Source organism: Strix aluco, chromosome 21 (genome assembly GCF_031877795.1).
Source record: "Strix aluco isolate bStrAlu1 chromosome 21, bStrAlu1.hap1, whole genome shotgun sequence".
In the NCBI taxonomy this organism is placed as follows: Eukaryota; Metazoa; Chordata; class Aves; order Strigiformes; family Strigidae; genus Strix; species Strix aluco.
Window position 1 is genome coordinate 9,284,426 of NC_133951.1, and position 27,841 is coordinate 9,312,266.

The 27,841-nt window shown below is 43.8% G+C and overlaps 2 protein-coding genes across 7 annotated transcripts; one reads left to right on the forward strand and one right to left on the reverse strand.

Moving 5' to 3' along the window:
* Positions 1–1,870: 1,870 nt before the first annotated feature.
* On the reverse strand, positions 1,871–22,279 carry ACOX1 (acyl-CoA oxidase 1). 3 transcript variants are annotated; one of them, XM_074847654.1, is made up of 14 exons: positions 22,105–22,279; positions 20,756–20,915; positions 11,763–11,923; positions 9,945–10,052; positions 9,315–9,434; positions 8,640–8,755; positions 8,272–8,441; positions 7,784–7,946; positions 6,888–7,078; positions 6,460–6,639; positions 5,713–5,818; positions 5,487–5,630; positions 4,424–4,630; positions 1,871–3,414 (listed from the first exon to the last, which is right to left on the reverse strand). In XM_074847654.1, exons 1-14 carry the CDS (start codon positions 22,220–22,222, stop codon positions 3,364–3,366), a joined length of 1,995 nt encoding a protein of 664 aa, XP_074703755.1. In that variant the 5' UTR covers positions 22,223–22,279; the 3' UTR covers positions 1,871–3,363. The 3 variants fall into 3 exon arrangements, with proteins under 3 accessions (XP_074703755.1, XP_074703756.1, XP_074703757.1); XM_074847655.1 differs by lacking the exon at positions 11,763–11,923 and adding an exon at positions 14,817–14,977; XM_074847656.1 differs by lacking the exon at positions 22,105–22,279 and adding an exon at positions 14,817–14,977 and having other exon boundaries at positions 20,756–20,895.
* Positions 21,322–26,812, forward strand: TEN1 (TEN1 subunit of CST complex). Of its 4 annotated transcripts, XM_074847664.1 has the most exons (5): positions 21,322–21,641; positions 23,059–23,075; positions 24,197–24,294; positions 24,413–24,570; positions 25,908–26,812. In XM_074847664.1, exons 1-5 carry the CDS (start codon positions 21,428–21,430, stop codon positions 26,042–26,044), a joined length of 624 nt encoding a protein of 207 aa, XP_074703765.1. In that variant the 5' UTR covers positions 21,322–21,427; the 3' UTR covers positions 26,045–26,812. The 4 variants fall into 4 exon arrangements, with proteins under 4 accessions (XP_074703765.1, XP_074703764.1, XP_074703763.1 ...); XM_074847663.1 differs by lacking the exons at positions 21,322–21,641; positions 23,059–23,075 and adding an exon at positions 22,314–22,368 and having other exon boundaries at positions 24,188–24,294; XM_074847662.1 differs by lacking the exons at positions 21,322–21,641; positions 23,059–23,075 and having other exon boundaries at positions 23,599–24,294; positions 24,413–24,665; positions 25,908–26,040.
* The last annotated feature ends 1,029 nt before the right edge of the window (positions 26,813–27,841 follow it).

Here is a 27,841-nt window from a genome sequence, read left to right on the forward strand (position 1 = left end):
CTCTCCGCCGCCGGGCGCCCAACGGCCCAACCGCCGCCTCTCCGCACCCGCTGCGCGGCGCGCGCTGCCCGCCCGCGCGGCTCTTAAAGAGACAGACCCCCCCCAGCCGCGGGCCGAGGAGCGCGGCAGGAGACGCTGCAGCGGCGCCGCAGGGAGACACACGCGAGAGGCTGGCGGGGCTCAGACACCCGGGGAGCAGGGGGTTTGCTACACCCCCAAAACGTACCTTCAGAGACAGCAAGCTGGCTTTGCCACCAATAATCCGCCCCGCTGGGCTTTAAAGCCCTGTCTTGGTGTTTAATTGATAAAGGATAATCACAGACCTCCTTTCCAGCCACCCAGAAACCAGTTCAAGCAGGAGGTACCTGCCAGAGGCCAGGCCCTGGGGTTACAGCTCCTGGGAAGCGTGCAGTCACTGCTCCTGCTCGGCAGCAGGAATTCCAGCCTGGGCCCAGGAAAAGCCCTGAACACCCCACCTGGCACTGCCCCGGGGCACAGCCCAGCTGGAGCAGGTCCCTGCAGCCCAGCCAGGACTGTTCAGCAATTAATTGAACTTGAATTAGTGACCATTGCTCCAAAGGGGCAAGATGTAGCAAATCCAACCACAACAGCCTCTGCAGTGTGGTGCACTGGCATTGCTGGTAAATGGCTAATTGGAAACAAGTTCAGGTTAATAAAAAAAAAAAGCTCACATTTAACCAAGGCTGGGCACAGGACAAAGCCAGCCCTGCTCCTGCCTTGTTTGCTTGTACTTATGTTACTTTCTGAAAATCCCTGGGGAAACATCTGCCTTTGAGATGTTATAACCCACAGGCCCACCTACTGTGGCTTTCACCATGGATACTGCCAGTCCCGGTGGGAACACGGGCTCCTTCTACAGTCTTCACCACAAGGTGACAGTTTTAAGTCTGTCATTCAAATCAGACTGGAGACCACAGTCACAGACTGCTCCTTTCAGTACTCTTCAAGAACAGTGTAGCTCAGAAGTGTCATTACTTGACACTGAAGTCACTTATACTCGAGTGGAAGAGGCTCAACCCTCGTGGAAATGGCACCATCCCGTTTTGCCCGAAGATGGACAAGCCCTCACAAGGACACAGGGCCATTTGACAGAGTTTGAATGCTGTTTGCTGACCATGAGACATGGCAAGTCAGACCAGGTTGTGGCGTTCAGGTATCACCACTAACGGCAGCAAGAGGAAAAAGGAGTGTACAATATCCTCCCCAAGAGCAAGGAAGTACAGCATTTGCCATTACATCATTATCTACTCCAAAAAAAAAAAAAAAAAGAGGGAAACAGCTTTAAAGAAATTGCTTCTATGAATTAAAGCTCCTGCTGCCAGACACTATTGTTAAATCTTTGCTGTCGGCGGTGATCAGCCTTTGTTGACCTGTGAACCATAACAATAGAGAGCAACATGCCACAGCTTTGCTCTCTGCCAGTTTTATTTCTCTGGTGGTTGAGAGCTGCAGCAGAGGCGAGGACAGCTGGGGGACGGGGCTGGCTGCCCTAGAACGCTGCAGAGCAAAGCCAGAAAGCTCAGACTAGAAATAAAACAAATAAAATTCAACTAATTTAAGGCCTTTTGAATACTTCATTCTACTCCACCTATTTCATTAAATAAGATCCACTGAAGGCAATGCATGAAAGACAGACATTTTGTCTGAAAACACATTCTTGTAATTTATTAAATCTGTACATAGTTAGCTAGTACTGTTCTCATTAACATATTTCTAATCTGCTCCTCCATCATCCCTCCTCAGGTCAGCAGTCTGCTCTATTGAACAAAGGGAAGGCAAAGCCCTTTGCCTCCTCTGGTATCCTGAACAGCAGTGGTTCCATTCGACCTGAAAGACTCAGCAGCCAAAAGGCAAGTTTAATTATTTTATTTAAAATTAAACATTTATTTCTGTTCAGCTACTGCATGTAGAGCCAAACATTGTGTCTGATCATTGTTAGTGCCAGGAAAAACTCATCCAAGAAAACTGATCCAAAATTAGAGACTAACAGATACCAAAGCTGCCAGAGAACCAGCTTCTCAGATGTTACCTCAGAATTGCAGGATTTGGGTTTATGCTGAAGCTTTTTATCATTTTAAGCTCAAAGTTGCTCTGTTGTGAAAAGAGGTTTTATTGTTACTGGACAGTTATTGGTGTTGAAAAACAGCAATGATTTTGCTTAGTTGTAGTTGCACTCATTTCACTGGGCATCAGGAGGTTCTGTTACAAGCTAAATCTTTCACCTGTTAAATCCAGAGAGCACTGTGCAAGTCCCAAGTCAATATAAAACCAAAATTAAGCAAATTGGAGAAAGCTCCTTGGAAATGCATGGATAGGAAAAAAAATCTGGACGTGTCACTTGGGATTGTCATTTTCTTGACAAATGCCTTTAAAAACCAGAGGAACATCCCAGAACAATCTGAAGACTCAAGGACCTTGGTCAACTGATTTCTGCTGTCAAATACTGGCTTCATCATTCCAGGTCAAATTTGCAGTTTCTACCACTACACGTGGTTTTTCACATCAAATCACCATAATTAAAGTTTGTAAAGTGCTTTGAGATAGTGCTACAAAAATACTAACTGTTAAAAGAAGGGCGGAACATCTATTATCAGCATGTAGCTGATGAGTACTACTTGGTTTTTTTCCTCAGAGCAGCATTAACAAAGAGTAAGGTGCCAGTGTTGGAGATGGCACACAGGCAAAAGGAGTTTCTGCAGGGCAGTGAAAGAAGGAGGTACTGGAAAACATGAGGATGTCTTCTGGAAAGATGAATGAAGCAGAGCTCCAGAGAGGGATGGGTATTTATTTCCCAGCTACATCAGGAAAGTAGTACCACATGCAGATTCATGTGCACAAAACTATACAGGAGGCTTTAGATAGCATTAACTGTTTGCCAAACAAGGAGAGAGGTGGTGCTAATCTTAAAAAAAAAAATCATGACATTGATGCTTCTTGGGGGAGGACATAACTGCTCATTAGAAGCTGTTACCTGAGGGCTGTTAACTATTTAGTAAAAAAAAAAAAATCCTGCTACCTTTCCAGTTGACAGTAACTTCTCTCTAGTTAGCAGCTTCACAAAAGCAATCCTTGTATGAATCCATAAAGCTTTCCCAGATTTTTAAAAGGTTAATTTTACCATTATAATTGCACTTTAAAAACAGGCGTCAATCCCTATGCACTCTCCTCAAACACCTCCTCAATTTATAAAAGTGGAAAGAAATGCTACAATTATTCACTGTCCTACAGCTACCAGGATTTGAAAGGTTTGATTTAGGTGCCTGAAAAAGGATGAAAACACCCAGTTTTCAGGTCAGGAGAAGCGTGCATTTAAAAAAAAAAAACCAACAAAACCAGCAGGCTTCACAGCTTGGCTTGCATCGGCTTCAGGTGTTTGTGGAAAGACTCATGAACCTGTAAGAGAACAAGAGAGTGGTTACAACAAGGTCAGACCTGAGCCTTAAAACAATTTTAGCTCTTTACACCTTGCAGTGTGTTTTTATACTAGGGAAATTTTAATCAGAGGCATTTTGGGGATTTAAGAATAGCCAGCTAAATCCTATATTTGAGTGTCTATATGACACAAAGGATGAGAATATAAGTCAGAAGAAAGAGCTTCCCCACTACCTTTCTTGTAAGAAAAAAGAATGCAAGACATCTTATATCCATACAGACAATTCTTTGGCATTTTAATTCAAAGAAAACTGGCAGAGGTCTCCTAAGGGGACTGCAATGAAGCTCCTAAGCCCCACTGACTTTAGAAGCACAAAAAATTGAGCAAGTTCTGGTGGGATTTAAATGCAACCATAGTCTCTGGCAACCCTTTGTAGGAGATAGTGTGTCCAAATCAAATAAAGGCAGTAAAGGCCACCAAGACAGGATTTAGAGTTCTGTTTTGACTGATGGAGAGGGACACTGACTCTTCTCAGCTCAGTTTCTTTTATTAGCTCAGCTGTAGCTACAGCCTTAGGGCACATATGCAACATCTGACACTTAAGTACTACATGAGATCAATTTATTTTCTTCTCCAGTCACTACTACTGTCTGAAGATTTGCCAGAAAACAGGTAGGGTTTTCACAGCTACTGTCACTAAGCAGAATTAACAGCAAGTGACAATTTCTTTTAAATTCAATGAGATTATTCCATTGTTTCTCTAGGGAGACTATGACTTCCTCCCTCAACTGAGAAACTCAAAAGTATCCCACAGGGATGCATGTGAGGTACACACCAGACAGTAACTGAAGAAGATATAATGAAAGCAGATAATTAGGTTGCTAGTTTTGGTTCACTACCACTAGTGACTGTTCTTCCCCCTTCGTTAATTATGCCCCAAGATCACTGGATCAAAATTAAAAAACCCTAAATTGGGTTTGTTTCTCTGGACACATGTAACCTAAAGATGAAGAAATAAAGTTTCTTTACCTCTGTTTTGTTCAGTGGGGATTTCTTAGCCCACTCAAACATGTTCTCGTAGACATTGCCATCATACCGGCCAAGCACAGATCCAAGATGAACATCATGAAAGTCAAAGGAGTCTACCAGCGCCACCGCGTTGGGACGAATTGTAGCTAAGAGCTCTTTCACATGCTGGTTCACTTGAGTAATTTGGGCATCGGTCAGAATACCCGCCTGGGGGAGGGGGTTGGGGAGAAAAAAAAAAAAATTATCAGAAAGTATGCAAGTCGCAAGAACCTTCCCTCCCCACTATGGTCTAACATAGATCAGCCTTCCCACACACCAAAATGCAGCAGTTCGTAACACACTAGGGTTTTTTTCTAAGTGCTATGTTAGTAAATTGGCAATCTGCCACAGTGTACAGGCAAAAGGAGATGCCCAGCACAGCCCACCATACTGCCTAGCTGTTTATCTTTGATGGGAGACTCATTCTTTAGAGAGTATGTTAACTTCAGTAGCAAGTTTTCTTGAAGAATGTGCATGTGTGTGTATTAAATTCTTCCTGGTTTCAGGGAACTTTTTGGTAAGCAGCAAAGAGGAAAACATACAAATCTACCTGAAGACAAAACAAAACATTGCTGTAGAAATACATTCTCAAACTGAAAGAATGAAGAGAAGTAATGCCTGACAATTTAAACCCATTCACTGAAGGATGGGTTAGGATTTGGAGTCCAATATCTCCCTTTTGTGCACTAATTCACCAATGCACACAGCTCTCCAATGATGTCTAACTTACATCTCCTTTATTAACGCCTTGCTTTTTAACATATACCACCTGGTCACCGACTGGAAAACATTTAAGCTAACCTAGACAGATGCCATGTTACCATTTATCATCTAACTCTGCTTCTGGCAGATCACAAGGGAAACTTGACAAGAGCCTTCCACCAGACCCACACTGCTAAAGGCCTTCTGGAAGTCAACCATCAAGACCTCACACCTAAGCGTTCATGCAACTTTGCACTTAAAGCATCTTTGCAAACAGTGACTCTGGCTCTAGAAATTTAAAGTGTTGGAGAAAGACACCAACCTGCAAGAAATCCCCTGTGTTCTTACTGATGCCATACAGCGCATAGAGGAGACACAGCTCAGTCAGGACAGCACGGACAGCTGCATTACTGATCTCAGACAGCTTTGCTGTGAAAAGCTTCACTACCACATAGTGACAGTGTGCCTACAAGAGACGAAAGGAAGGTGAATCAGGTTCATGAAGAGAAGCTCTTCTAGTCTGTTTCTTTATCAGGCACATCACTGACCTCAGATGCTCGCACAAGATCAACAGAAGTTCTATTCCAGGCATCCTCCTTGCTCTTTCTGTGGTTCAGTTCAGCTTGCAAATTCTTTGCTGCAGCTTCTACAAGCCTATTTCACAAAAGGAAGAAAAACAGGTTATACAATAACACCACATTAACAAGATTATGTACATTGAATTCATATGAATTTCAGTCTAACACATCAGAACTCAGAGGTCGTGTGCCAGGACTGAATACATTGCCTGGAGTGAGCGGCTGTGGCTCTCAAACCCCTATCATTGCTGCAGCTGGAACACAGCTACAGAGGGGTAAGATGACATCTGACAGCACATTTGTGGTGCTTGAATACTTACTTGCATGTAGGTATCCGTTCTACTTTCACACTTCCTTCACCACAGGCTTTAATATCAGGACAGTTTCTCTCCAGATAGATCTCTGAGCAGTTTGAACAATGTTGGTATTTGTATGCTCGAATATACTTTACATTTAAATTAAAAAAAGATATATCAAAACGGAACAGAGTAGAATAACTACGCTATGCAGAGGCTGTATGTAGCCTCTTGTAACCTCAGAGCACTTAACACTGACCCAATGTAGTAAAGCATGTCACTTCTTGAAAACAACACATGGAGCCAAGCTTTGCAAACCACATCCTGAAAACCTAACACTAACAGGGCAGCGCATCGCTACCATCTCCCAAGACACACAATTTTATTAGTGCTTGGTTCAGTCTGGCAAGTGCGAACTCACCGGGCAGCACGTGCTTTGTAGGCCTCTACCAAGCTGATGGGATCGTTGAGCCGCACAGTCACAGCCCTGGCAGCCACGTGCTGTGGCTGAATGCGTTGCCTGGAGAGATCGTTAAGGTAGGACACCATGCCGGTAACCTGCTGCCCAGAACTAACTTGGGTGTAGCTTTTGACAAGGAACCTGAAAATAGAAACAACAAATAGCAACTCTGAACTCATGAGTCGTGTGAATGGAGAGAAGTCATCTTACCTAGGGTCAGACTAGCAAAGAACAGTTGTAGGCATAAACTTTTCTGTCAAAAATAGGGCAAGGGACAGAAATATGAGACACCAGTTTCATGGTAATACAGGATACTCTTCTGCTCATCCCTCCAGCTACAAAGACCATAATGCCAAGGCAAGAATGTCTCTGGAGAGAAGCTACCATACCTCGCTGTCTGCAGCATCATGACTGTGTTTTCTCCCTCATAGGTGCAAGATGGGGTGAATGTGACATAGATGTCAGGAATGCCGCTGCAGCGGGAGTAGCCATGCCCACCACATGCCATCCGACATTCCTCAATACCAGCATTGGCAGTCCAGGAAGTGAACGCCTTCAGTCCTGCTGTCAGCGCATGGAGCTGATGGACAAAAGCAAAGCTAGGTTAGATTTTTTAATTTTCCATTCTCAACTTGCATACATACATGCTAAGTACTAAAACTCCCAGAAAACAGAGTCAACACCATCCTTCCAGTGTCCCACAGGGTCTTGTTTTTCTTGTAAGGACTCTTTCCTGAGCTGAACTATTTATATAAAAGCCTCTGTACGTGTAAAGATTCCTTCTGAGTACCCCATCCTTTCTGTCTCTATGCATTATGTACAAGACTGTTTTCAATTGCCTATTGTCACATTAGGTTCTCAGACAGAATCCCTAACTGAAAACTGACATTTTATAACCCTAACCCCTCAGTATAGTACCAATACCTTTGATTAACACACCAATTCCACCCTAGTGACTTGGAAGAACAATCAAGAAGCTACAGCACAAGCATAAGACCACTCAACTCCACTCACAAGCAATACACCATCATTCCTGGAAAGTCACCTTTTTAAAAAAAATATAATCTCAGTAGCTTTCTCACTGTGCATCACTTCCTATTTTTTTTGTAAAAGGCTGCTAAATAAATAGTGCAAATAAAGAAATAAAAGTCACCAGCACATACTGGGCTTGGGATCTCTGAATCTAAAGAATTACAAGATGTCTCATAAGCAAAACCCAAAACGGCTTGCTGCCTTTTCTCCCGTGCTATAAAGAAACCTTACATAAAATCAGAGGACACACTACCTCTGGCAGCTCACTCAGATCTCCTTCATTGATGTCTCCACTAATACGATGATAGGTGTTTTTAATGTAGGCTCCCACAAAATGAAAAGCATATGCTGTTGCCAGGAGAGGAAAGAGTTTGTATTGTTGGGTCTGATAATCCAAGATCTGGGGTTCTGGTTCTCTAGAGCAAGGTACAGACAAGTTAGTATGCCAGTGGCTAGCAAACTGCTGCAGAATTCCTATTTGACTCTAAGTAGGTTCTCCACTTGGATAGTACAGGCTGCATCCATATCAAGCCAGACTCTCTAAAGACCATACAGCAAAAGCCTCTGGCAGGGGGGAAGGCATTTTGGCAGTCAAGAATGAAAAGGTCACTCCCTTCTCAGGACGAAAGTGATCTGAAACTATCAAGTGCCAAAGCAAACATCAACCACAGTCCCTCTTCTCTCCAGTATCTGAGAATTTTTGCTCAGCACTTAAGGCTGCTCTTATTTCACCACGCTTACCCTGGCTTTAGCTCAGACTGGTGTCTCACCGCACTGTAGCGGATGGCAATGGTACAAGCCCGGGACAGGGACCGAGCTGAATCGCCCACAATGAGAGATCGGATGAACACCATGGTCCCATAGGTCAGCTTGTCACTGAGTGGTTTCACATAGGTGCCATCTGGTTCAACCTACCAAGGAAAAAAAACCCAAAACAACAGCCTGTTGATTTTTGAAGTTTCCTGCCTTTTACATGTTCACATCTCAAGCTCTAAACTCATCAAGTAGCACTTACAAGCAACCTACAATCTTGGTGGTACCTATTCAAGCATGCAAGAGTATCTGAAGTGTCCATTTCTAACAGCACATGCTGAAATTCACTGCTTTACCTGGGCATATTTCATCAGCATGTTTTCCCGAGGAATTCTGAAGTTGTCCATTTTCAGGTAGCCATTATCCATTTCATCATAACCGAATTTTGGCCCAATGTCACCCACTGTAATACCTGCCACAGACAAAGCCACTTGCATTAAGAAATAGGAACTAAACACCACACAAGAGCTCCAATAAAGAGACTGTTTAGTTTTCTAGCAAGTCCTGGCATCGTTAGGAATAATAGCTGACTAGGAACTTAAATCTCTTTGATAGAAAAGTGGACATCAAAACATGGGGATCTTCATAATTTATAGGCAGTCCCACTATGCAGTCACTGGGGAAGCTGTCTCTCAAGATCATCGCACTCACTTCTAGCTAGACAATGATGAAAGGGACTCTTTCCCTTTTAGAAAGTAGGACATGCTGCCTCACAGAATGCATAGCTGGGAAACACTGGGACTGAATCAAATCCCAAACTAACCTTCACATTGAAAGCGTGACATGAGAGGTGACTTAAGTGTTAGTTCAGTCATAAGACTTCTTTAAGCCCTGTGACCTACTAACTACTCACTGAAATTAGCTACTGAAATAAGCCACGTACATTAACAAGAGACATGCAGCTGCGTATAGCTGGAGAGAAACGAATCTAACGTATTCCATGAGTGCTAAACTTTAACATTAATTTTTACCTGGCAAGGGTTCATGGGTGCCCAGCTGCCGTATGGGAACAATGAAGGCATGGAGCCCTTTGCACTGGCCCTGAGTGTAGAGCTGAGCCAGAACAATGGCATGGTTTGACGTCTTTCCAACTGCAAAAGGAGTGGGAATCAGAAGGAAAAAACAGTCAACATACATACACACAGTCTCTTACCTTAAAGCAGGATCTGAGACTACCCTAACTACATCACATGTTAGAAAATCAGATTTACAGCACTGGTTAACATCCAAATTCTAGAGCTAGACAAACAATGTTGCTCAAGCCAATGAAATTTGCACAATATGATTCTCTTGACTATACAATACCAAGTCCTTGTCAAACCTGACAGTGGAGCTGAAGGAGGTATAAAGATTTTGATATAACCCATCAAAATTTACATCAAATCCATACGGCATGAATGATTCTGAGAAACAATTCACAGCACACAGATAATCCAAAGTTTAGTAGGCTCTGACAAGTCTGTGACTTGTGCAAGAGTAACTGCCTTTCAGCCAACTCTTTGGATCAACTTTCAACCATCATTCTGTAGCTATAATACACGACATCCCCTCAGGAAGTTCTGCCATACGTCTTCCAGATTTAGACACAGTGATGCACTTACGTCCACCCGGCCACCACTTAATGGAGGTCACAGTGGGGCTGTTGAGGATGAATTCCTGGGTAGCAGGGTCATAAGTAGCTGTTGTTTCTAGACCCCGAAGATGAGTTCCTGAAAACAAGTAAACACATTGTTTTGGCAGAAAGTCACTCACAAAACAGAGACAAGGACAGAATTGGACAATGGAAAGTTGAACTCCAGTAGTAGTGTACAAATTTTAACTTTGCTTTTAGGCTATACAGAGGACTAACTACCAACCAATTAAGGAAGAACAAGTGAGAGTCAGACCATATTCTGGGACCTGAAGCCAATTCTCAGAAAACATGTTGGGTTTTTTTGCCCAGTGGTCTAAGACTAGTTTTCCAAGCACCTCCAATCTGACACCTTTTTGCTGTTACACACCAGAAGCCCTTTCTCAGTTAAAAAGGTCCACAAAAACACGCTCACTTAAATTTTGTTAAAACTGCAATCTGATTAAATTGCAAAATAAAAATAATATACTTTTCAGCCACAAGATCAAATAAGTAGTACCCATCATCTCTTCATTCCCTCATCAGGCCTACATTTTCCTCACTTGATGGAGCAGTTTCTCCCAAACAAGATCATCCATAGCTCCAAGACAGCAAGTAATGGCATGCATGTGCTAGGGTACTGATGCAGGCAGATGAAGAGACTGCAAAAAGATGAAGGTAATAATTCCAGGAACACTGTCTTCTGCCCCCAACTCTTTGCTTCACACACACTGTCTCAGTAGTGGCATTGTCCCTGCATGTGTAAAAGAAAACGCAACTCACCAGGCCTGCTTGCTTAAACTAGACTCTACACAAGAGCTTCAACATGAAAAAGGATTATCACCTTTATGCAATCATGTTTCCAGAGCATGGAGTTAATGGTAGACATCCACAGGCAGCTTAACACAGACTTACTTTGCTGGTAAAGGATCTTCAAACCTCACTAGTTGCCAGAGATTCTCCACAGACTTGCGGTTACTTTATGCTTCATACAGTCTCTACACTTCACTTCAGCACAAAGGTGAATCTGCTCAATTTTAGTAATTCTCATCTGCAACTCTCAGATGTCAAAATTAAAGTTTCCCAAGGCATAATATGCTCCCTTTGAAACTTGGATTAAAAGTGTTGCATTCACAATACTGCTGGAGTTACCAAAATCCATTTCAAAGCTTGAAAGCAAAATAACAGCAACAAAGAACAAAATCTACTTGAGACGGAGAACTAAAAAAACCACAACCAAACCAAAAACATTTCATGGTTCAATTAAAAAGGAAACATGGGAGTGAACTAAAGAACTGGGGGAACAAAACATGAGCATTGGAACTAAGTCATCAACATGTTCTCTGATCCAAGGTCAGCTCCAAGGTGACAAGCGATTCTTATTTTTTTTGGCATCTCTTTCAATACCTTAAAGCTCTGTCCTTTTGACTTCACACTGAATGTTAAGTAGAGCATAGCAGAAATCACACTGGAAAGAATGGTAAGTGTAGAAATGAACAGATGTCATCAAGTTGACATCACCATAGCCATATGCAATAATCTATACCGGTCTGAATGGCACAAGAGGAGCACTTGGGATTGCTCATGTATAGAACTACAGACATCAAACTCTCCCATAGGAGAAAAAAAAAAGGGGAAGCAGCATGTGGCATAATGACATATTAAAAATTTCAGAGACAGTCCACTTTTCCCTCTAGCCACAACTGCATGTGTAAAGACTGTGGGGTAAACACACACCATTTTTCCCAGGCAGGGGAATCCTTTGTACACAAAGCCATTCTTAGAAATAGCATTAGTGAATGTACTGTACCATGTCCCATCTCAGTCTGGGCATAAGTGCCAATGATCTCCAGGTTCCAGGCAGGCATGAAGAAGCGATCCTGCTGCTCTGGGGTTGCCTGGGTGAGAAGGGTGGGGAGGAACATGCCCAGATGAAGGTCCAGAGGCTCAGGACGTCCACGATGAATAAAGCTGTGAAGAAGTTTCATGGGATGGGAGTGTGAAGGGGATGTTATGGGAGGGAAGCAAGCATGAGGATTTGTGGTGAATTCAGGAAGAGACAAAAAGAAAAAAAAAGATTCATGTGTAAATCAGAATTCAGCAAGTTTATTTTAGAAAGCCAGAGCACTGTCCTTTTCTCAGGCTTGAATAATAAGGAATTACACTTACTCTGAAATAAAAATGCTGCAGTGTATTTCTTTCTAATCATACATAAAATGCATTGCCAACGATCCTGTATTTTTGATGCACCATGATTGATAAAAAAAGGATTAACCCAAAGCAAAAGACAGACCAGACCTTCACTATGGTTTGAAAACCAGAGCATTCCTAAGTTAAACAGTCTGAGTCAGAATGTCAGCTTGTTGAAGATGTGATCTGGCTGGCTGAAGCCAGCCTTCACCCAAAGATACAGATTTTTCCCCCATGGTTTGACGGTACAACCTGACAGACGTGCCAGCTTATCAAGCTGAATGAGCTAGGTTCTCACTGAACTTTCTTTTTTAAAAAAAGGAAAGTCTACTTCACTTTTTATTAAAGATCAGACACAACTAGCATATATTACATTCCAACTCAACTCTCTTCAACTTTTGCTGTTTTTAAAAGCTCTCTTAAAAGGACAGTGCTCTGCATGTGTAAGTCAAAGTGGTGAACATAAACAACCTGGCAAGAAAGCTAACATTTTTCAACCTGTAAATCACCAGCACAAAGTATCTCCAGTTAAACACATTTCATTAGAATTACTCTTCAAGTTCTGTCAAAGAGGGAGCTAAATGGTCTATTAAGCTTTTTGATATAAATAATTAGATGCCTTTAAATATTGATAGCTTTGAGTATTAAAATAGTGGGGATACAGATTGAGGATCAGTACCTTCTGTACAAAGGTTGTCCATCTGGTCCATTTATGTATGAAATAATGTAATTGGTCTTTAACAGGAATATATTAATATATGATAGAAATAATATTAATAAACATATAAATGAGATATGCATTATGGAAAGAGCACTGATCTGAGTTTAGCTCAAACTCAGTTGGCATTCTCAAAGTGGGAAGAATGTATTTCTGTGTTGCCTTCTAGACAGCCATTAATATGAACTAGCTCTATTCCTAGAGCTTCCTGAGAACTGCAGGTCTTTTCTTTGGTATTCTCAGGCACCTACAAATAAACCCAACCATCTAATAAACCCAGCAGCAATGTTTTCTAAGCTTTTTGACTGAACAGTGACCAAGTTCAATAGAGGGCTAATGGATTACCAGGAATATCAGATTTTAAGTGAGTCCAGTACTGGTGAGAAGTACACAGCTCACAGTCAAAGACTGAAAAAAAAAAAAAAAAATCCTTATTTACTAGCAATAGGCATAAACCAGGTAGAAACAGTACAGTATTTTATGTTCATTACTGCTTCTTGTTTTCGTTCAGCCCTGTGCTATTTGTGCTTTCTCTTTCTTTTATTTTTGAGAGACTTATTCACTGTGGAGTAGGTTAAAATCAACACAGGTTACCAAGTAGGTACTCACTAAGATAAAATTGAGTAATTACACATCCAAGCTAGGATTCAGTTCAATAATCCAGAGGTCCGTTTCCCCATCACCAGTTTCTAAACATCAGGATTAATTTAAGCAGAGTTCAGTGACAATTACTGCAAAAGCTTTACTGATGAAGTAGTTAGAAACTCAACATTCACAGCAGGAATGCCAAATGGTTGCATTTTAATTGTGCAGCATGGAAAATATATTTACCATTCTAACACCATATGAGTTCTATTAAGTGTCAAAATACCAATTCTATCATCAAACAACATGACAACTATAAGGAAATCAGACCATCACCAGGCAAGAAAGTGCAATGATCTAATGTGAATTATCAACTAAAATAAATCACTTTGGTGTGGATGTGTGTCTGATTTAAAGAAGCTGGTGTGAAAAGCAAACAAGGTCAGCAGGCATTTAGTGTTGCCATTCGGTTGTCTCAGCTTCTGGTGTTGAGCTAGGTTTGCTCATGCCATCTCTCCCAAGCACAACAGATGACAGGGTTTTCCCTCATTGCATCTTCTATAAACGTTTCAGCTACCACGAGCCGCTGTAACTGAACAGCCAGGCAATTGGCATTAACATCTAATTTTTGCGATTGTCCAGACTTGTACATATCATGCCTTCCAAGTTTAGATGCCAGCACAAGCACTAAAGTCTTTGATTTGTTCAGCTATTCTTGCTGATATTTAGTAACCATAATTCCAGGTTCTGGGCTAAAAGACTGTTTTATGATCCATTAAATGTTCTTCCATTTGAAGAAGTGAAAGTTGTTTTCAACAACAGTAGGAGTAAGATGTTTCTCTTCTCTGAAACCAAGATCATTCTGTGAAGTTGTACAGCTGCAATGGAGTAGCATCTGGAAGAAAAGCGCTTGGGGCAAAGCATACCTTACTTTCCAAGACAAAAATGCACAATCTCACCATGCTACATTGCATCTGAAAGTACACTTCTGACACGTTTATGCAGGCCAGTCATACACTAAGAACTATGAGATACACATGCCCCAAATTCAGGCAAAAATAAAAACCACAGAACTGTTGACTGACACGTTCCAACCAGTTCAAGTGAAATTCAGACTCCCAGGGCTTAGAACAATGGTTAACAACTACAAAGTCAGTGATCAGCTAAGAGGTGCATTCTGGAAAAGACCAAAACTAACTGTGATTGTTAGGATGTGGAATGAAGCAGCTGTCCGACTACAGGGCAGGAAACATCAACAGTTAACCAAACCATTTTATCTTTCCCCTTTTAGATTTACCTAGGGAGCATCATCAATTTACAAACTGGAGTTACAGAAAAGAGGTTACCCATCGATCCCTGAAGGGAACTAACCATGTCCCATTTCGGTCTGGACGTAGGTGCCAATTATCTTGACTCCACGGGCCAGGGGCAGCCATTTCTCCTTCTGAGCATCAGTCGTTTGGATCTCTAAGGTTTTTTGAAACATGCTGAAGTGGAGACCAAAAGGTTCAGGAAAATTGCCCAAGCATGTTCTACAGGAGAGAAATAGAGGGATCTGGATCTCAGTCTTACTGTTACTGTGATCCTGAAAGGCTTTTCTCCAACTGTAGCATAAGATAAACATTCGCTTTGCCTATTTCAACACTTTTCTGTCCCAAAAATGACCTCCAAATATAGAGGCATCAGAAGCAATGCTAATGGGGAAATAAATGTTTCTTTCAAGCATTTTCTTCACCCCATGAATCCTGCTGTTGCTATGCAACTGGAAAAATATTATTCTACAAAGATTCACAGGGAACTTAAAACTGAGGACATGAATTTTCTCCCCCATCTCTCAGGCTTGGTGGGAATAAATCCCACTGCTGCTGGTAGCCTAGAATGAGGCCATTATTAGCTAGAAGCACTAGGTATTGAAAAGGAAAAGGCTTCTTAGGTGACCAAGTGCTTTTCAGAAGAGCTCTGTAGCTCCTTCTATCAGTTGTGAGATCAGGAACTCACCTTCAATTAAAATTACTGTTACAGGCTAGTGATGGAGGGAACGGAAGGAAAAATCAGACATTTTAGGTGTGCTTCATCTAAACAGAAGTTATTTCATGAGAGAAAGCTCTATTAATTTAGTAGCCAAAATGGCAGCCAAAGTAGATTCTCAATTAAACCAAGCTCTGTAACACAAACATGCTGGAAAGTTTTGCTGTGTAAAAGCTATGTAGTAAACAACAGGATCTTCCCTTCAACGTTCAGCAGTCTGAACAGTTATTTCATCTTTAATCTACTCTACACATTTGTTTATTCCATCCAAACTCTAAGATGGAGGAGGAAAAAAATGAGCACACTGCACAAACACCTACATAAAAGATCTCTCCCACCTATCCAAGATACCTAAAAGGGAAATATATCTTTCTATCTCAAGGTATTAATACCTGCCCAGGAAGCACATTTAAGTTTGTTGCCAACACAGATCTGCATTGCATAGAAGATGCTATGCATATAGTTTGGCAAATTACAGCAGTATTGGTGATTGGCCTTTTACACCATGCCTGGAATGAATGAGTGCTTGGGAGCAGAGAGTAAATAATTGATAATTCAAAACCAGATTCCTGCACAAACTGTGAAACCCAGCCTTAGGGTGAGAGAAAGCAGGACAAAGCTGCTTCAGCACCAAACTGCATGTTGAAGACGCTTATTTTAAATGAAACAGTTTTTAAATGGACAAGACTGAAGGAGCCATGGGTTTTTCCAGGAGCAAATATTGTAATCAAGTAACCTAATGCTGATGCTTAATGTATTAACTGTGCTTTAATCTGGTGTGAGCGCAGGTACAGTGTCTGGAGTTCTTGAAATCGAGGCAGAGAGTTCTCTTACCAGAAAATATTCTATCATCTACAGCAGCACATGCTTACAAAGCCAAAGGTATCAAGGTGACCAAGGCCTTAAAAATGCTACAAGGACAGCGAGATGGAATATTTTTCAGCATTCTTGTGGTTTCCTATGTGGGTTATTCTTTTAGTCCAGGACCCACAGAGCAATAGCAGCACCCTCTACTTCCTCACTGCCTACAGCACAATTACTGTGCATCTACTCCTTGGGCCCAAAAAGGACAAACCTACAGGGAGAAAATGAGCACTGACTTTGAAATACACTATTTCAGGGCAGCTTGGGAAGAGCTTGAATAGTTCTTTGTGTGTCTTCAGGAGCCATTGAAAGAAATTATGAAAAAGGTGCAGCACATGCTTTGCTGTCAGAAAAAAATCAGGTCAGACACTGCTTCTTTGAAGGTAACACTCCAGAAAAAAAATAATCTTCTTAAAGGTCACACCAGCAACTTTCACCACCTATCAGTAAGTTTAATTGCAAGTGTCAGGTATTTCATGCTTAACTAGCACCTTCTGTGATAGGAGTAAGAAGAATGACATTTTGCAAGCAGATACTTTAACATCCCTGTGTCAGAAGGTCATACTATTTCACTGACCAAACATGCAGCATTTTAACAGTTTCTTGCATTAACAAAGCTGAAAGCAGAACTGAAAGCCAGCTAATTTACAGCAGAAACTTTTCATCTCTGCCTGCTCCACACTGAATGATCAGGATTTTCTTAACATGCCTTTTAACAACTTGAATGACAACAAGACAGAATCCTGTTTCCCTCATGATACAGGGCAAAAAGAGGAGGTACTAGCTGTGAAGGGAGGAACAACCGGTTTTCTTTCCTTCTTTTTCTTTCTCTGAACTCCTACTCCTTCCCCTCCCAATTTCTACATTCCCACTTGGCATTTCCCACTCCCTATATAGCTTGTTCTCCAAAGGCTGCCCTGTGTAAGTTCAAGTACTTTACTACCTCAGGACTGAACGCAGCTAGCTACACCTAGCACTAGCCATTCGATCAACGGCCAGCGAGCGCCTTGCTGGTCTGAAGTCAGACTTGCTACAACGATCAGTGAGTTAAGGGCTGCAGTTCCAAATCCACTTATGGGAGAAGGATGTGTAGTAATACGCTACTTTAGCAACATAGATTTTTCCAAATTTCACAGCAATTGATGCCACCTACACAGTAAAAGGCACTTGTATTTCACAGGTGAGTTTGAAAGCCTATCCATCAGTGAACAGAGTACAACCGAAGCAAAGTCTGTGTCTTCAGATACTCCAAAGCTAAATGAACAATTGCCAAGACATCCTCAGGCTGCAGAACTGGGTCACAGAATGAGGTCATTTACTTTAAAGCAAAATCTGCAAACAAACTTCTCTAGTTTTTTGCAGTTCTAGAGGTAGCTCTCTCAAGGAAGAGCAAGAAGGATTGCCTCAGTGGAGAAGGAGCAGGAGGTATCTCTGACCTGTGCTTACTGCACTTCAGAGTTAACAAATGCTATGGTACTAAACTCCTTTCCTAGCTGTATCAAAAAACCCAAGTCAGACTCATCCACTCCAAATTAGTTTAGCAGTGGCTAGGAGGACCCCGCTACAGTTTTTCTGGTTTGATTTGCTGAAAGCTACTCCAGGCCTTAATTTTAGTGTCAAAATAGAAGTAAGGACAAATTCTCAGAGGGAAAGTGCACATTCATTCAATGCTTACGAACACAGGAATCTGTTGACTTGCAGCTCTCAGATCTCTTCTTCTGTGACCCAGCTTCTCCCAACCGTTTTTCACTTCTTCATGTAATCCCATTTTCCTCGATGGTTATTTAAACTTTAATGTGAATTAAAACTGACCAGATTGCTTTCTTCAAAGAGCTGTGTAGCATTACATATCAGAACAATTTCCTATTTTTCATGCTGATTTACATTTTGCTGCAGTTAGACTGTAAAAAAAAAAAGTCTTAAATATTGCCACTTTAAGGCTGCTGGTCTTCAAAAGCTGTAGTCACAGCAGCAACTGCAGTGCTGACACGTTAAGACACAGGAAGAATTGACTAGATGAGAAGCAATTAAAATGGCTTCTAAATATATTTAATAGATCCTCTTATGGTTTTGAGTGCAATAAAGCCCTTATGGAAACAGGAAGAAGGAACATTCAGTTCAACATGTCACAGGAGCAACAACTGTTTAAGCGTAACTCCAGGACAGCTGAAGGAAGTAGCATTTCTCCTTGCCTGTTCATAAATCAAGCTATAAAGTTGTTCAGACATGATGCAAAGCTACCTAGTGAAGTTCTGGTAGTATACAAAAGCTACAGGAAAACAACTAGCTCGAAATTCTCAAAAACTGCATATGTAAATAAATCTGTCCTTGCTGTTTGGGGATAATCACAAAGCATGAAGGATTATTGGCAAAATACCTTAAGCTTCCGTACATAAAAATCTGATGGTCAATCACAATAAGTACAACCTCATTTCATGTCACAACACCATATCCTTTCAACCTCCCAGTTTGGAAAAACAAATGAACCCAAACACAGTTTCTCCAGGTCAGCTTTTACATAAATGAAGTCCCTCCTAGTTAGCACCAATTAGCATGTTTGGATACGTGATAGAAATAAACTTAATTTTGCTAGTTGGGTGGAATTCACCAAGTTTAAAAAAAAAAGTGTTTGACACTCAGCAGGTTAGAAAGTGGGGACAGATGTTAAAATGCAAATGAAATCAAAGGATCAAAAAAAATAATCCTTTCATTTCTTCCATTTATTAAGAAGCAGTAAGACAATATCCTCCCTTGCAAACACCAGACATTGTAGTAAAGAACTCAGATCTAGAATATGAACAGCACACAGTTCTTAGAGCAAGCAAACTTCACTTGCAGGTAAGAAACATATCTACTGGTCTTCACTCTTCTACATGGTATCAGATGAGACACTGGAAAATACAGTCAGTCTACAGTAATTTCAATTATCTTTTGAAATCTTGAATGTCTACAACTGACTCTGAAAAAAGTAAGTCTTCCTCATTGTTTCAGTTGATTTTGGATCATGAATTCTGACTAGTCACACCCACCTCTTCATATCACCTAAGATACGGGTGTCTTAGTTGGTTCCTATATGAAATACTAAGCTTTCACTCATTTAAAATTAAGAATTGCTGACTTCCAAATAAGTTTATGGAAAGACAAAACTAGAATCTATCATTTGACTGCTTCAGATAAGTCCTGTTTTCATACGATATTGTCAGTAATGCTACCAAAAGATGGCATTTACATTGCAAGCTTTGTTGAAGTTTGCCAGCTGGTATACTGGATAGACTTCTCTGAATTTTCTCCATAAAAATAATTGAAGAATCTTCCCTATCACCTCCAATAATCCTTGTGTAGGAAAAATTAATGATTAACTTCTGCCATGCAGTACCTGAATCTAATACAGTCACTGAACTTTTTTCTGGTCATCATTGTCCACTGATGCCAATTTTCAAAAGAACATATACATTACTTCCACGAGAACTTTCATGACACAGGTCAGTGTAGACCAATTTCTCTGAAATTAAAACTACAGCAGACAAGATAATTTAAACTAACTAGTCCCAATACTCATGACCTGAGGCCAATGACAGCTTTTCTACAAATCTAGTCAGAGGAGGCTTGTGATTCTACTGGATCATTATTTAAGTGCTATGTTCATTTAATGTGCCAGAGGATATACTCATGGTATTACATACAGATTTCTAGAACTGTGCAATCTGTTAAGCAGTTTCTGTTTGATTATATCAGAATGACCTTAACTAATATATTTCCCCAACTTAGTTCCAAGTCAGAACTAAGTTCCCTGCAAGCTGAAAGGAACGAAATTCAGATGTAAAGATAGTTTTATTTTTATTAACTTAATCCAAGGGTAATAGTACCAGATAAACAAAAGGTCAGATACAACAAAAAGCCTCTAGATCAAAGGGAAACACTATAGTAGCAGGAGCTTGAAGGAGTGAGACAGGACAGACAGTTATAAACAAGAACTTATAAACTACCTTGGAATATTTTCAAGTGTGCCTGTAATGCAACTTTATTAGGTCCAAGTGCAAAATGAAGTAATCAGCTTTAAGAGATTTCATTAGAAGCTGCAATCTCATCAGATCTATTCAGATTCAAAATATTTCAGTATATTTTTTTATTCCTTTTGGAAAAAAAAAAATCAGACTACAAATCCCATTTTTTACTTTCTGCATCATACATTATAAAAAAGGTGCATTATTCATGGTGCATTTCTAGTCAAAAATCTGAGAAAATACAATATTCAGGAAATCAGGGTTTCATCTGAAATTCAGTGAAGCCCAGACTTCAGTGGGATTTCGTACAGGTCTTTAGCTTCCTTTGGACAGCAAACAGGAAAAAAAGCACAACTCTAATGACCTTAGTGATGATCAAAGTACATACAAGAAGCAAACTCTACAGTTAGGTACCTTTTAAACCAGTAGATCTCATCTGGATCTGCAATTCCATGTTCTCGTAACTTCATCACCATCAGAGAGCTCTTCCTGATGGCCTGCTCATAACGCTGGCTACGGGACAGGAAGTTCAAATCCTCGTGCTGGAAGTCAGGGTCATTAATAACTAAGGCCTCTGGGGACAGAACAGAAGAGCAAAATAAACTCAGTTTCCACAACAAGGCTCAACAGACAGTGGGTGAGGAACAATTCAGCATTTTACTTGCTGTACCTCAAGGTACAGATATCAGAAAATTAAAAATAAAATTAAAAGCTAATGAAATCATTAAAAAGTCAGAGGTCTTGGAGAGAACAGAAGACTCTCCCACTCCACACATAAACCATATTTTAAGTTAGGAGCACTTTGGACTTGGCAGAAGGTTAATTCACTGATGCAAGACCTACAGGCCCCTCAATAACAATCTCAAATCCTCATCATTACTGCTGGATCAGACTGCCTCATGAACTTTGATCCCCGTACAACTCCTTGCAGAAGGGCACAGCTATTATTCCCACTGTGCTGACTGGAAGCCAAGGTACCGCTGACTTTCTGTGTCCCCTTTGGCACACAAATTACACAACACCAGCCTCTGACAGTTCCACCCCAGCACAGGCTGGGAAGAGAAAGAAGATGGAGGTATTTCATTAATGTCACATATCATGGCAGTGGTGGGTGAGAAGCAAGTCATATTTGTACTGCTGGGCAAGAGCATACCAGGAAGGAAAAAGAAGGGAAGAGGGCCCGAGAGGAATGCCCATAGGAAGCTGCCTCTCACCCTCTGGAGGAAGGGGAAAGACAGAGGAAAAAAGGACATTGGTTTATTAGGGCCAAAATCCTCCCTGGGAAGGAGAGAAGAGGGGGGTCAGAGACATAACACTGCTTCTGTTCCCTTCTAACCCATTAGATAAAAACCCCTCCCTTCAGGCAGCCCCCCCCACACCTACAAACCCTCTCCTCACAGCTTTCCCCTCTCCCCTCTACAACCTCCCTCTCACCAGAGCCTCCTTGCCCCGCTGCGGGTCCCCCTCTCCCCACAACTTCCCTCCTCCTCACCTGCCCCGGGGCTTCCCACCTTCAAACGTCACCGCCCCCCCCCCCCCGTTACCCCAGCCTCCCTCTCCCTGGAGGCGCCCTCTTGGGTCCCCCCCTCTCCCCACAGCCTCTCCCCTCTCCTAAAACCTCCTCCTCCTCCTCTCTCACAGCCTCCCCCAAGCCCCCACCGCGGGCTGCCTCCCCCTCCTCACAGCCCTCAGCGCGGGCCCACTGCCCTCAGCGCGGGGCCGGGGAGGGGGCGGGGGGGGGGCACGCCCGGGGCCTCCCTCACCGATTTCCTTGCGGCGGCGGGTGCGTTCAGCGCCGCCATCCAGGATGTGGGTGAGCAGCTCGGGCTGGAAGGTGGCGGCGGCGCGCTCCCTCCGCAGGTCCGCGTTCATCACCATCATCGCGGCGGCGGCGACGACGACGACTCCCCTCGACCCCGACAGGCTTCCCCTGGCCACGCCCCCAGACGCGTGACGTCACTACGCCGCTCCCGGCCACGTGACTGGTGCCTCCCGCGGGCGGTGGCGACAGCGGCGGCGCTGGGGCGGTGAGCGACGCGCGCGGGCCCGCGCTCAAGCGGCCTTTAACCGTGCGTGCGGGCCCGCGCTGGGCATCGCGGCTTCAGCGGGGGCCGGGCGTGCGTTCAACAGCACATCGTGCATGTAACGGGCTGCATTCGGGGTTGGGAGTGCATTAAATAGACCACTGAGAGTGCACATAACGTGCTGCACATGCAGCCAGGCATTTAACAGTTAATTAAATACACAGTTCATTAAATGCCCATATAGCATGCTGCATTTGGTCGTGCATTAAAAACTGCATTAGCACGTTAAATCTACAGATAACGTGCTGCGCTTGGGGCCAAGCGTGCATTAAATGTGCACGTAACGTGCTGCAGTTGAGGTTGCACGTTGCATTAATAGTGCATTGAGTGGGCTCATAGCATGTGGGGTTGGCCGGGTGTTAAAAAGTGCGTTAAATGCACATGGAGCATCTTGCATTCCTGGAGGATCGCAGGCTCTGTGATTCAGGAGCAAAACCTGAGCGATGCAGGATGGCCTTTGCCCTACTCGGGAGGTGCAGAATTGAACCTGCCTTTGAAATCTGGGTTAGGTGAGGCAGAGAGGCAGGGAACTGCAGGCGCTCGGAAGTGGATTTCCGCCTCCGGGGCACTGCGGTTTGGGGCCCTGCCAGAGGGGTTTTACAGCCCGCCGTGGGTAAGCACAGCCTTGTGCAGGGCCATGGGGCAGCCAGGCCCGCAGTTCAGGCATGAGCAGAGAAGGGGTGAGCCAACATCGCCCTGGTTTCAGTCACCTCCCATGGCAGTCCTCTGTGGGATGGCGGTGGGGCATTTTGCAAGGTTTCAACACCCTGAGCAATGCATGGGGTGGGCAAGGGGTACCAAGCATTAAAGCCACAGGGTTGCAGCTCAGCGTATCCCCACTGCTGCACAATCAGTATTGGGGGGTCCTCGAATCCACTGGGGTGGCCCCACTTGTCTGAATTGCAGGAGTCTCTGCCTGGGCTGTTGTGCAGTTCTTGGGGTCCCGGGCAGCAGGGCAAGAAACCAGAGAGAAAAGCAGTAATTGGAGCATGGAAACGCACTGAACACAGGCACCCTGCAAGGGAGGTCGGAGGGAAAATGATACCAAAACCCACTTCGGGGCACAGTCAGCAGCCTGGCTACAGCACTGGCTGGGCAGGATTAAGATCTTGCCAAAGTTGCTCTGCATTCCTGCTTTTCTGTGTGCTTCATGCTGTGCTGGTGCCTGTGCCAGCCCTGCTCCACCACGGGACCTCCCAGGAGGTCCCACCTAAGTCTTGTCTTGGGGTGAATCATTCTCACTCATCACTGTCTTCTAAGTCTTACTAGACTACTGAAGAAACCAGGCTGGCCTGTGTCCAAGTATTTGTTCTCCAGCTGCAGGATCAGACACTGCCAGAATTTCTTATCCCGCAGCAGGAGAACAGACTCGGGATCATACCTCAAATCTGGCTGCATGGTACCCCATCACCCCAGCAGCTGGGTCCACTTCTGCATCTCAGTCCCTCACACTCCTTTTTTCCCACTTCCTCAATCTTTCTCAACCCATCGATAGCCTGGGGAGACCTGGAGGATCTGGTGGGCAGCCTGTTGCTGTTCACGCTGGATTGCGGTGGGGGAAGGTAGCCCCTCTTTACGCCAGGATGCCTGAGGCTTGGCACGTGCACTGAGTTGCAAACAGGACTCAGCAGGGAAGCTCTGAAGCTCCTGCAGCCCCTGGATGGGGGGCCCCAGACGAGGAAGGAGTTTTGGGGCACTGTCACCTAGTAGCTGGATCAGGTTACTGGGGTGGTGTGAACTCAGATCTTCTGCTTTACTGCAGGCCCAACAGCGGTTGTGTGAGATGCTGCCAAGTGCTGGTGTCTATTACTTCCCATGGGAGATCAACAGCTCAGTCCCAGAGGGGGAGGCGCTGAGGACGTTTGGCAGGTGAGAAGGGTTCCCCGCTCTCCTCGCAGGCCAGGCCTTTCCTTTGCTGGCTCACCCCCCTCCCTTTGTTTGTAATTGTATCTCTGCACCCTGAGCTTCCCAAACTGATCATTCCCAGGTTATGCTGCTATGACCTGGTCCGGTCCAAAGCTGTTCTCACCGCTCAGCACAGCTCAGCTCAGTACCGGGTCTGTGTTGACACCAAGTTTGTGGAGCCGTTCCAAGCCCAGCTGGGATCTTGCTACATCGTCCTGGGAGAGGCTGAACACAGGGAAGGTAAATGCTCCAGGAGCCAGTGCCCATTGCTGCTCTTCATGCTTCATCAGCTCCTTCGTGGCTCCCTGGGTGCATGGTGAGATACTGTCACTGAGGTTAGCGTTGGCCATGGCAGGCTCATCTCCTGCAGCTGCCTCCGCTCACACGAGCGTGTGATTCAGGGCAGGAGCAGCCTGTCTCTCCCCATTGGCCATGAGAAGAACCACCCTTATCTTGGTGAAAATCCGGTGCTCTGGCACAGCTTTCATTAGAGACAAGAAGCGCCTCAGCAGCATCACTGAGCTTGTGAAACCTGTGCTAAAGCCTTCTGGCATCATTGCCAGCCACCACATCATCTTCACTCCAAACATGGCTGATTGCAGCAATACCTCATTGCGAGCTGGCTGGGTTGGTCTTTGCCATCCCTGAAAGATCTAATTATACCCCTGCCCCCAGATACTGGGCATGAGGAATGCAGGCAGGCTCTGTCACGCAGGGCACCCTGTTGTCCTTTCCTGGGGTGCCCTGAGCATTACTCCAGCTGCACAGTCCTTTGCGTGGGGAGTTGGGCTGGGCTGGGCTGTGGGGTTGTGAAGCAAATCCCAAGTGTTGTCTTGGCCACACCTGATAACAAGCGTTCACATTCATGCCATTGAAATCCTTAGTGGCATGTGGAAAGCCACACTGCACGTGGCATTGTGCTGCTGCAAAATTCCTTTAGAAAGACACGTTATATTGGTCATTACAGCTTTGGAGTGAGTTGGCCCCATTTTGCGGGGGTGGAAGGGGAGCAGGCTGAGGTGGTGGTTGTGTCACCGAGGTCTGGCCGGTTTTGTTCAGCTCCGTGTTACCATTTGAATGCCACTGATGAACTGTTGGTTATAGTCAGCATTCAGCCTCTTCTAAGCCCAGCTTTGTTCTGTCCTCTTCTTGTCTGCACAGAGGCATTCAGAAATGAGCTTAGACCCATCCCTGGTGCTTTTTAGACAGGGAAAACCAAATTTCATCCAGCCATGAAGTAGACAGATGTTGCATGGCAGGCACTGGCACTGACAGGGCCTGGGCTCAGCATTCCCCAGTGCAAGGATAGCAGTGTCAGTCACCAGCATTTTGTAGCCAACGGGGCAGAGGGAAAGCACGTCACTGAATTACCCTGCTCCTGGGCCTGCTGCTCACATCAGTGGAGGCACGTGGCCAGTCCTGTCTCCTGCAAGTTCTGAGTTTATGGTTATTTGGCCAGCCGGAGCTATATGCTGCCTGAGGGAACCTGTTTGCCTCCAAGCTAATCTGTCTTTCTTTCAGCAGAGAAAGAAAATTTATATTTTCTTTTATATTTCTATACCTGTTTGTATTCCCAGGTGAGGGCCTCGTAGTAAAGGCACGAATATTCACCGGTGTGGAAGGGATGAATGTGCCCTTGCTGGAACAAGCCGTACAGGAGCAGAGGAAATACTTCAACGAGAGGCAGGAGCGGATGGGAAGCAGCACGTCCTGACAGCAGCTCTGAGAACAGCCATACACTGGTCCTTGCTCTGCCATTTGCAACAAATGTGAAAAGTAAATTTAGAGGATGGGTTTTTGCTGCGGCAAATAGCAAAGTAAAGTCACTAAGCAGGGAAACACTTGAAGGCTGTGAGTCAGTATGTGACTGTGGGTTGTTTGTTCATGCCAGGTGTCATCACTGAAAATAGCTCTGGGAAGCAGGTTTGTTGTTTGTTTAAAGTGGTGATTAAGGAAAGGAAGGCTTGAGTTGTACTGGTCCTTTTGTAATGCAAGGCTTGGAGACATCAGAAAAAGGAGAAGTCTCCCAATCTCCGAATCAAATGAGTTGAACGGCTCACACCCACATGCGTTGCCAAAGCACAGGGTTACTGTTGGCAGATGGGAGGTAAAGGGCGTTAGTGCAAAGTTCATTAGCCCTGCGTGGCTGTGGGTCCGTGAGTGGGTGCATTTGGTTACTGTGACTCAGCTGCCACACAGGAGCATTCCTGGCAAAACACTCACATACCTGGACTGACCAACAAAGAAACAAGAAGAACAAAGAATTACTATTTTCAGTAGCACCAGCCTCTTTGGGTTTTCAGGAGCTGGTGTCCAAGGCGGGAGATTGACTTGAGCTCTAAAATAAGTATTTGCAGTGCCCCGAGAACGACCACTTGACTTTCTTCCTTGACACACTAAGTTTCGGAGACCTTAAATCACTATTTTTTGAAGCATCTAAAGGTTTTGATTGATATTTTCTTAGATAAAGATGAAAAGAGAAGGCAGCCTGTCTCTTACTGATTAAAAACCTCTTTCTTGCTAAAGCAAGTGCATTAGCCCCTGCACAATCCCCATGGATGATTTAAGAAAATTTAGCAATATGGAATTTTCCCCCTATGCACTGGGTGTGTAAGGAAGTGCTTGGCTTTGAAAAAGTTGCAAGAGAAGATGAAGTTACATCAGAGCCACTCTGGTTTAAGAACACAGTGCCAGACCCACCTAACAAAATTAAACCATCAACAAAAAGACAGAGAATCACTAATGTGAGATGAGAATAAAATGTTAGTGCAAAAGAGAGAAGACTTCCGTGTGCTATAGGAATCCCCAGACCTGGAGTGTGCTGAGACTGTGGTTTGCAGGGGCATTCAGCCACCTGCAGCCTTTTCTGCTTTTGCTCAGATACTCTGGTGAGATGTTCAGAAAACAAGGACTGAAAGCATACAATGCACAGCAGCAGATCAAAATGCTACAGGTATTGGCAAAGTCCCCTGTTACCAGCAGGCTTGATTTAAGGGCCTGAGATGGCTCAGTAATTACAGTGCTTGCTATAATCTTTAATCATAGTTTAGTCTTATGTTTGTCTTCACGCAGTTACAGAGATCCAAAAGTCCTGTCTCAGCACACTCTCTGTTCAGCCCACATCCAAAAACATGATCTCAAGAAGCAAGATTTTAACCTGGTTTTGTAAGAGAAAATGATGAGTCTGTCATGATGTGTTTATGTTTACACCTCATCTCCTGTCTGTTCTCTTATTGTCCTCTGTGTGCTTAAATTTTATCCAAATGGCCAGGTTTGCCAGAGAGTTGGAAACATCCAAGATGCCAAGACTGGGAATATCCAAAATACCAGGTTCCTACAAGTGTTACCAAAAAACCCCACAAACCCAACCAGTCAGGAAGAGGAAAGCAAACTTGGCAGTGACTCCAGATGGAGATGTGAGTGCAAACAACTTTCACAAGCCACCAGCGAACCCACACAGGAATTTGCCATGGCCATATGGATCCCTTCTCAGCCACAGAGCAACCATGCT